Source organism: Myotis davidii, unplaced genomic scaffold (genome assembly GCF_000327345.1).
Source record: "Myotis davidii unplaced genomic scaffold, ASM32734v1 scaffold132, whole genome shotgun sequence".
NCBI lineage: Eukaryota > Metazoa > Chordata > Mammalia > Chiroptera > Vespertilionidae > Myotis > Myotis davidii.
Window position 1 is genome coordinate 3,021,859 of NW_006285258.1, and position 9,637 is coordinate 3,031,495.

At 40.9% G+C, this 9,637-nt stretch overlaps 1 protein-coding gene across 5 annotated transcripts in view; it reads left to right on the forward strand.

Moving 5' to 3' along the window:
- Window positions 1-9,637, forward strand: part of ATP8B4 (ATPase, class I, type 8B, member 4) — a 220,759-nt gene that overhangs the window by 195,973 nt on the left and 15,149 nt on the right. For all 5 annotated transcript variants that reach the window (XM_015558941.1, XM_015558943.1, XM_006756016.2 and 2 more), the window contains 2 exons: window positions 5,380-5,463; window positions 8,420-8,665. In XM_015558941.1, the coding sequence (XP_015414427.1) occupies window positions 5,380-5,463; window positions 8,420-8,665 (330 nt within the window). The remainder of the gene's footprint in view (window positions 1-5,379; window positions 5,464-8,419; window positions 8,666-9,637) is intronic.

Here is a 9,637-nt window from a genome sequence, read left to right on the forward strand (position 1 = left end):
AGGTTGCAGTCCTCCGTGACTGAAGCAAGCAAGCCTCATGTTCAGTTTCAGCTGCCTGGCTGCTGGCTGCCATCTTGGCTGGCAGTTAATTTGCATATCACCCTGATTAGCCAATGGGAAGGGTAGCAGTCGTACGCCAATTACCATGTTTCTCTTTTATTAGATAGGATTGTAGATGGGGAACTAACAATTTGGAAGTTGAGGTGATATGACTAGCCCTAGGATACATTTTTAAAACTATTTATATTTAGCCCAGCTGGTGTGGCTCAGGGGTTGAGTGTCAACCCCTGAGCCAGGAGGTCATGGATCAATTCCCAGTAAGGGCACATGCCCAGGTTGTAGGCTTGGTCCCCAATAGGAGGTGTGCAAGAGGCAGCCGATCAATGATTCTCTCTCATCATTGATGTTTCTATCTCTCTCCCTCTCCCTTCTTCTCTCTGAAATAAATTAAAAACATATTAAAATATTTATATTAAAATATGTTTATATGATAACAAATATGTGAACAGGAACTCCTGTTTATATAAACAATCTGAGTTACCTAAAATTAGAGTGTCAGCACCACTAGACTGGTCTAGTCTCAAGCCAGAATTCTTCACACACCGGAGGCTCCAGAAGAATCATTCCTTCTCTCTCTTCCACCCTGCCCATGTGTTTGGGACATCTGGTCAACTCACATGTGTGCAAACGTGAGTGTGGTTGGAGATAGGTGGGTAGTGGAGGTGGTAGAGGGCTTGGGAATACCTGGAAGGGGAGAAACAGGGGTGGGATCCACATGGGTCATGATCTGGGCTAGTGTGGCTCTCTCTGCTGGTCCTAGTTCCCGGGGGGGGGTAATTAAAATTTTTCTGAGGGTATATAAAGACCGTCAGGATAGCTCTTTGAATAGGTGGAGATCTCTTGCAAGGGGAAGAAGAAACCTTTGTAAAAGAAATACTGCTTGTGACTTTAATTTTTGTGGGAGCCCCTGAACTCAATTGTGCTAAGTCAGAAAAGGCATTTTTTAAAAGGTGAATGACTCAGATGAACACAGTTTGATTAGAGTGAACAGTGATTGATATAATTAAGTATTTATGAGGAAAAAGCTTAATTATATCCAGGCATTCAGTTTTCTTTAAATCTTGTTCCAATTTTCTATTGATTTCATTAATACAGTAGTTTATTATAGAAATAAATATCTTTGGTTAGTTATAGCAGTACATAATTGTATTTTCATAAAAAAAGTATGATTAGTGAAAAAATAAACCTTTTCACTGACCCATCAAACACATCATTTGAAGCTTGGATCATTCTGTCCCATCTTCCTTCCTTCCTTCTTCCCTTCCCTTCCCTTCCCTTCCCTTCCCTTCCCTTCCCTTCCATAATAAAGGTATGCTCTTATTGAGCACTATCTGTTTGTCAGGTGCTGCTGTACTGGCATTTACTGATTTCATTGAATACTCACTACCTCCCTTGAATCCCAATTTTATAGTCAAGAAACCTAAGACTCAGAGAGATTATCTTAAGAATACCTAGTTCTGCTTCTGATTTCAATGCCCTAACCTTTAAGACAAAGCTTCCTTTCACTGAGTAATTACCACATGCCAGGCACTGAGTTAGGTTCTTGGCTTGGCACAGGTGTGTAAGTCATATAACCTGCTCACAAGGAGCTCAGAGTCTAGTGGAGGTGGTGCTGGGAACTGGCACATAAATAATTGAAGTTGACAGTTATGAAGCAGTGAGGTGTGGAGTGTCAGGGGACTATTAAGAAGTGTCTGGATCCCAACTCTGGAGGGTGGAAGGGGGCAGGGTTCAGAAACGCTTCCTGGAAGACCTGTCCATGTGCTGACCCTTCAAGGATCAATCATAGTGAAGAAGGTGAGGAGTAAGAGGATGGGCATCCCAGCAAAGGGGACAGCAGGAGGAAAGTTATAGAAGTAAAGAATGACTTGGACAGGAACACAAGCTATTTGGTATGGTTAAATCTGTGGGATTTGGGGATTAATTTGATGTGGAGCATTGCAGAGAGAAATATCAGATTTCGGACTTGGGTCCTAGGATGGATTCTCATATCTGCTTCTTCATTCAATTGGTTGTAAATGACTTTATTCAAGAAAAAGATAGAAAAGGGCAAATAAATTAACTTCTTAGTATCTGTGAAAATAGTTTTGACCTTGTGGGTACCCTAGAAGTTCTCTAGACCATGCTTTGAAAATCTCTGTGATCAATGCATTGATCAAGTCCCAACCTTGATGGGACTCAGTTTTCCCATCTGTAATTTGGGGGCTGTTAGTAGTAATGGCCTCATAAGCTTGTAAGGATTTCATGAGTCAATATATGTAAAACCCTTGAACTAGTGCCTGATACATAGTAAGGGCTCAGTAAATATCATTTCTTGTTGTAATTCTGAGTGACAGTAAAATTCTTACAAGAAATTGCAAAAACTCATTTAAGCTTGATTCTCATGATTTTCCCTTCTTGTCCTCTCTTGTTCCAACTGTAAAATTAGGCTTCGAATTGAAGTTCCAACTTAAAAATGCTGCTGTGAAATAAGTGTAGGTTTTAATGCTAGTCAGTTTGTGACAATGGTGGTACTTTATGTCAGACCATCAGCTATTGAGAGTTTAGCATGTCATAATTTCCCATATTCTTTCTTTCTTCCTAATACCAGGAATCATTCCTTCCCTGTGAGTGGAAGTTGGATGGTAGATGAGGTAAAGGAAGAATAAGTGATTTGACCAGCACCAGGTTCTGCCTGGGGCCACAAGATTTCAGTTTGGCTGCTTCCTCCTTTTACATTTTCCAAACTGTAATCATGAAATGAATTGATATGTTTGAAGAATGGAAGTCAGAGGCCACCACAAATAGTGGGGGATTTGTGCCAGCAATTTCTCTCCCTCTCTTTGATGAAGGCATAGGGATGAGTAAAATAATCAAAATTAATCTTGGCTTCCCAGTGAAATTACCTGAGAAAAAATTTTTTTAAATCTTCACCTGAGGATATATTTTTTAAATTGATTTTAGAGAAAAAGGAAGGGGGAAAGAGAGAAACATCGATCAGTTGCCTCCTAGATGGAATTGAACCTGCAACCTAGGTATGTGTTAATTGGTGATGAAATCTGCAACCTTTTGGTTCACAAGACAATGCTCCAACCAAGTGAGACACCTGGCCAAGGCCTCCTCAAAAAATTTTAAAACTACCATTAACTGGATCATCCTACCCCTAAAGATACTGATTTAATTGGCCGGGGTGTGGAATTTTAAAATCTTCCAGTGTCCAAGTTTTGCCAGGCTATAACTGAAAAAGGCCACATGTTTCCTTTCTAAATTGTAAAGTATAAACAACCTACAAAAAAGTACCTAACACATAAATGTCAGCTTAACATATTGCAAAACGAACACCCATGTAACTATGATCCAGTGAAAGGAACAGAATGTTGCCAAACTCCCAGAAGCTTCCCATACCTTTACTCAGCCATACCCTTTGTCCAACTCTTCAGAGGTAACCATTACCCTGGCATTTTATAATCACGTTGTTGCTTTGTCTTTTAATTTTACCATGAGTATGAAGAAAAGATTGGCACATTTTTTAAACTTTATTGAAATGGTATCATACTTTTTTTCTGGCTTATTTTGTTCAGAATTTGATTCATTCTTGTTTATGAATATAGCTGTAGTTCTTGCTTTTCATTATTCTGTAATACTAGAGGCCCAACGCACGAAGATTCATGCAAGAATGGGCCTTCCTTCCCCTGGCTGCCAGCACTGCCTTCGCTCCGGCTGGAGCTGCCTTCCGCCTTCGCTCTAGCCTGGAGCCGCCTTTCTGCCTTCATTCAGGCCCAGAGCTGCCTTTGGCCTTCCCATGCTGCCCAGAGGCCCAGAGTGGCTGGGGCACTGTGGAATGCCTGCGTTGTTGACATGGTGATGACACAAGTGTCCCACCCTGCCCCCAGCTGCTTGGCACCTGTGTATGCAAATCAACCCACCATCTTTGTTGGGTTAATTTGCATACTCATTCCTGATTGGCTTGCGGGCGTCATGAAGGTATGGTCAATTTGCGTCTTTCTCTTTTATTATTGTAGATTTCATTATGTCCATATGGTACACCTGATGGATGTTTTGGTTGGTTTGGAGCTATTACAACCAATGCTGTGATAAACATTTTCATGTGTCTTGTGATGCATGAAGGCAGACACAGTCTATCTAAGTAGAGTTGTTGAATGCATTTGCTCATCACAAGGAAGTGAGAGACTGAGCTGCTGTTCTGGTAGACTCTTAGGGTATATAGGAGTTGGCATCTGGGACCCTGTTAAGATTCCTGCTCTGGGATGGGATTCTGTAAGGTTGCATACTACATTTTATCAAATGTAACTTTTCAGTGAGACCCTCTCTAATTACCTTTTTACAACTACAACCCTCCCACACTCCCTATTCCCCTTTCCTCTCTAGTATTTATTATCTTCTAACTCACTCATTATATATATATATATAATCTTGTTTATTGTTCTTTTCTTGACACCATTAGAATGCAAATTTCATGAGAAATTTTTATCTGAATGATCAGGTTGAATTACCATTGCTTAGAATATAGTACCTGGCTCATAGTGGTTTCTTAATAAATATTGGTTGAATGAATGAATGAATGAATGATATGAGTGGCAGTACAGGCATTGTTTAGGAGCTGGAGACCTGGGTTTTAATTTTTGTCTTTGCCTTTATTAAGCTCTGTAACTCCAAAATATTCTGTTTCTACATTTCTATGTACTCATTAACAAATGAATATATAATACCTGTTTTGTATGAATTTTAGTGAGGCTCTTGCAAGGAAGTATTCTATATAGATATGAAGGGATATTTCTATCATCTTTCTTGTTTATATGTAGTATCCTGAGCAAATAGCTTCATTCCCACTTTACTTTAAACCACTCCCAAGAAAAAGCTCTCCCTTTGAAAGCAGGCTAGAGCTAACAGGTTAATTTTTGCATCTCCCTCTGAAGACTTTAGTGGATCCTTTGCATATCACTTAAGTTAGATCATTAGACTCATTATAACCCATTGCAAAACTGAAGGATGAAATAATAACCCACCACAAGGGTCCAGGCCTTGAATGTGTCCAGTGGTCTCTCTGGGTCATCTCCTGTCATCCCCACTGCAAGTCTGTAGGGAGTGTATGGCTTCATTTTTAGATGAAGAAATGGAAGTTGAGGGAGATCTGGTCTCCCACCAAGGCAGGGGAGCTGATAAGACAGAGCCTCGGGGAGAACTCATGTCTGTCTGACTCCAAAACTAAACTCTCACCCACCTTAGGAAATTGGGAAATTTCATTTAAGAGCTGACAAGTAAATATATATTATCACTCCTATAGACAATGTTTCTCATTGCTGTGCTATTTGTTTTCAGACTGTCTATGACCAGTGGTTCATCACCCTTTTTAACATTGTCTACACATCACTTCCTGTTTTAGCCATGGGAATTTTTGACCAGGTATGTGTTTTTCTCTATTTACAAGTTATTTTTCTCTGTTGATGCCTTTTAGTTGTGTCTAACTTCTAAGTAGAAGATAAAAGTCATAGAAAGAGTCTTAGGAGTGCAATTGTTTTAATAGGTATTGTTTGGGTCATAACCCCTTTCAGATCCCCCACTGCCCCAAGAAGATTCTCTGACCAAAGTTTGGCTACTCTCCTCTTAGAGATTCATACCCTAGATCCATACCCCACCATCTCAGAGCTCTTAAGGCTCTGAGCATTTTCATGTGTCCTCTGGTGCATGAAGGCAGACATAGTCTATCTAAGTAGAGTTGTTGAATGCATTCACTCATCACAAGGGAGTGAGAGTCTGAGCTGCTGTTCTGGTAGATTTAGTAGTTCAAGTCATTGCCCCAAAGCCATACAGCCAAAAAGTGATAGAATTCAGCCTAACTCCAGGCAGCTCTTAAGGCTCTCAGATGTCCTGCAGGAAATAGTCTCTTCAACTTCTTTTTAATTCAGCATTTTTCAAACTCACTTGACTGTACTTTTAGTTACCTATTTTTCATGCATCACTTATTAATATGCCTCAGAACTAGTGCCCTGTGGTTCACACACCGGGAAGTGCAGTATTAGCCTCTGAGAATGTAGAGAACCATGAGTGATAGAGAAAAATTCATGAAACCATGTTGGAGTGCAGAGAGCTAGCACCTGCGGCGAGACTTCCTTGGTCAGCACAGCCCAGAACAGAACTACAGGCCAGCAGAGAACTCTCCCAGTGGGAGAGAAACACAGCCCCGTAGCCATGGGGAGAGAGGGTGCATTGCAGTTTTTGTTTAGCTCAACATGCTTGAGAGGAGAGAAGAAAGAGAATCATTTATAAAAATGGTGGGTCCTTGGCATACTCAGAGCCTTGGAAGGTATTTTCTGGAAGGGGGGACATGTCTGGCTGCCTGTGGGGAAGTGAAAGGCTAGCCAGAGGAGTTTCCATGGCATGATGACAGTGTATTGTTTTTTAAAAAAATTTTTTTGAAGTATTTTTAAGGAGACCAGATTTTCTCCAGGCTGTTGTTAGACCCATTTGCTAAGCCTCACTTTCTGGCCCAAAGCCATCTATTGCAAAATATAAATCTTCACATTATGAGCTTACTCCACTCTCCCATTTTGTGGCTTTGTAGTCAGCTATAAGTTTCACTTTTCATATGTAAAAAGGGCAGTGTGTGAATAGCACATTTTATGGAACTCTACACAAAGTAATAGACTCCTAAAGACCTTAGATATAAAGGATTTACATGCATTCATTTTCAAGTGCCATGTTGACAAGTGTCTCTTTCTTGGTACTTTATATATCCTCAGAATGTGGAATAAAATAATAAAAGTAAGACGGTTTCTGGGAAAAGATGATTATTGTACAATTTGAAAAAAATATACAATAAGGCCTCTATTGCCATCTTCTTGAGTGCCTGTTCCTTTCCTTTTCTGCTTTGTCAACTTTGGTTCTTAAACTGATCCCAGGATCATGGAGTGCTCTGCCGAGAGGGTCTCAGTGATCACCTACAGATCACTCATTTTATAAGGAGGAAACCAAGGTTCAGAGGTTCCAGTCTCTGCCCAAAGCCATACAGCCAATAAGTCATAGGATACAGCCTGACACCAGGCCACTTGGCTCCGAACTTGCTACGCTATCACCATTGTTATTACTATCATTATTGTATTTGTTATTATTTATAGGGGCATCTGTATTTATTACTGAAGGTATGGCAGGAACTCTGCTGAATACATACCCGTTTAATGATGACAGTAGTCCTGTGATGGAGGTGCTATTGTTAGCGTGTATGGAAATAAGGAAACTGAGGCTCAGATAGGTCTAAGACTACACCCCTACTAAGCTGCAGAGCTAGGGTTTGAACTCAGGATTGTCTGGTTTCAAAGCCTGTGCATTCAACTCTACCAGTCACTGGACTGAGAAAACAAGCCCCCAACAGCATCTCAAAACCAGACGTCCTAAAGAGAATACGTCAGTGTTCTTCCTGGGACCCCATTCACTAAGACTCACGCCATCCCACAAGGGGAAAGGGAACCTGATCTGCCCCTAGAGTTCATAACTGTATTCCTTCCTCTTCAGCTGCATCTCCTCCACCCATGCCCCTCTGATGTCCTCTGTGGTCAGTCCTTACCATCCTTTTTGGTTTTGGCATTTGGCTTTGGTGGTCACAGTGTGGTCATCAGCTTTGGAGCTGGTTGGAAATGCAGAGCCTTGGGCCCTAGACCTATTGAATCATAATCTTCTCCCCAGGTGATTTCCATGCACATTAAGCTTGAGAGTCACTGTTTTAGTTTCTCCCAGGACCCCATTGGGGCCAAACATGATGCCCTCATATTCTGTGGAAATCCTTTGTCCTGAACACCTGGTAACTGTCACTGGAATCTTCCCTGGGTGGAACACTCAGCTCTTCCTGCCCACCGGGCTCCCACATGCAGTTTTCCCCTTTTCCTATTCCCCTCTTGTTACTCACCCACCCCTCTAACTTGGGAACTCTGATTGGCCATTTCCAACTCTGCAGCTCTCTGTTGCCATCACCTGGTTACTACCACTCACTGCCTTGGCAATGAACCCCAGGGCCCATTGACTGCACATGATGTACTAGGATGCTGGGGTCACAAGTACCGCTGCAGGAGAGTACAGGAAAGAAAACTTAGACGTGAAGCCAAACATCTGGGTGCAAGTCAGGTTTTGGTTCTGATATAAGAGCTGTGTAACCTCTCATGAATCTCTCTTGGAAACTCAAGTTCCTCCTTTATATAATAGAGATCATTTTAGTATCCTCTGGATTATTGTGGGAACGAAAACAAGATAATGAGTAGTGCATATGAGGGCATGCTTAGACATGCACTTGCTATTTCTGGAGATAGGGAATTCAGGGCCTCTGACTTCTCCTCAAATCTCCTCTGCTGAAATAACTCTCTGTTGACAGGATGTAAGTGACCAGAACAGCATGGACTTTCCCCAGCTCTACAAACCTGGACAGCTGAATCTACTTTTTAACAAGCGTAGATTTTTCATCTGCATGGCACATGGAATCTACACCTCATTCGCCCTTTTCTTCATCCCTTATGGGGCCTTTAACAGCGATGCTGGAGAAGACGGGCAGCACCTTGCCGACTACCAGTCTTTTGCAGTTACCATGGCCACGTCTCTGGTTATTGTGGTCAGCGTGCAGGTAAACCTGTTGGTGAAAACATCTTAAATGATGGCTTTACAACTTTTAAAATTCTGTTTCATTGTTTACTGATTTTGTCTACTTCTTGGAGAAAAAAAAATCCTACAAGAACACTGGGGCTTCCTTTTTAACTGCACATTTTGAGATGGATGCTAGCTGAACCTATTGTGGTAATCACTTCACAATAAATGTAAATCAAACCATCATACAGTATGCCTGAAATTTATGTAGCAAAATATGTCAATTATTTCTCACTAAAGCTGAAAAAAGAAAGAAAACAAGAAGTTTTGACATAAATTACCACATATAGGAAATTAGCATAGGTGTCTATAACCTCCACGTTAATAGAAACAGTCCAATGAATCACTTCTTGGGTTTGAGCGTGGTTGGTTAAGGGATATGATTATACTACTACTACTTCCTTCTGGTATTTGAGGAAGAAAATTTTTCCACTTATAACAGAAAGAAAAACTTTTTCATGATTTCTAAAAGGCTTAATAATTTCCAGGTTTTAAAGTGAGATCTAAAGTTTATCTGTCAATACCTTTCCTTGGAATTATTCAAGAGGTTCAGTGTTATGTTACAACTGTGACACCTCTGAATCTGACAGAGATGATTTTTTAAAAACCATGTTTCTATTGATTTGAGAGAAGAGAGAGAGAGAGAGAGAGAGAGAGAGAGAGAGAGTCCTGTATGCCCCCACTGGGGATTGAGCCCGAAACCCAAGCATGCACCCTGACAAGGAATAAAACCATGACTTCCTAATTGGTTGACACTCAACCACTGAGCCACACCACCTGGGAAGACAGGGATGATTTTTGATGTTCCATTTATCTTCTTTCACTGGATATCTTGAGTTGTGTTTTTACTTCCTTTTTAAGCAAATAATTGACAACACTATTAGATATGATGTTAGAATTCACAAAAGCTTTCTGATCCATTAAAATCTGCAGCTCTGTGTGGCTACAGCAA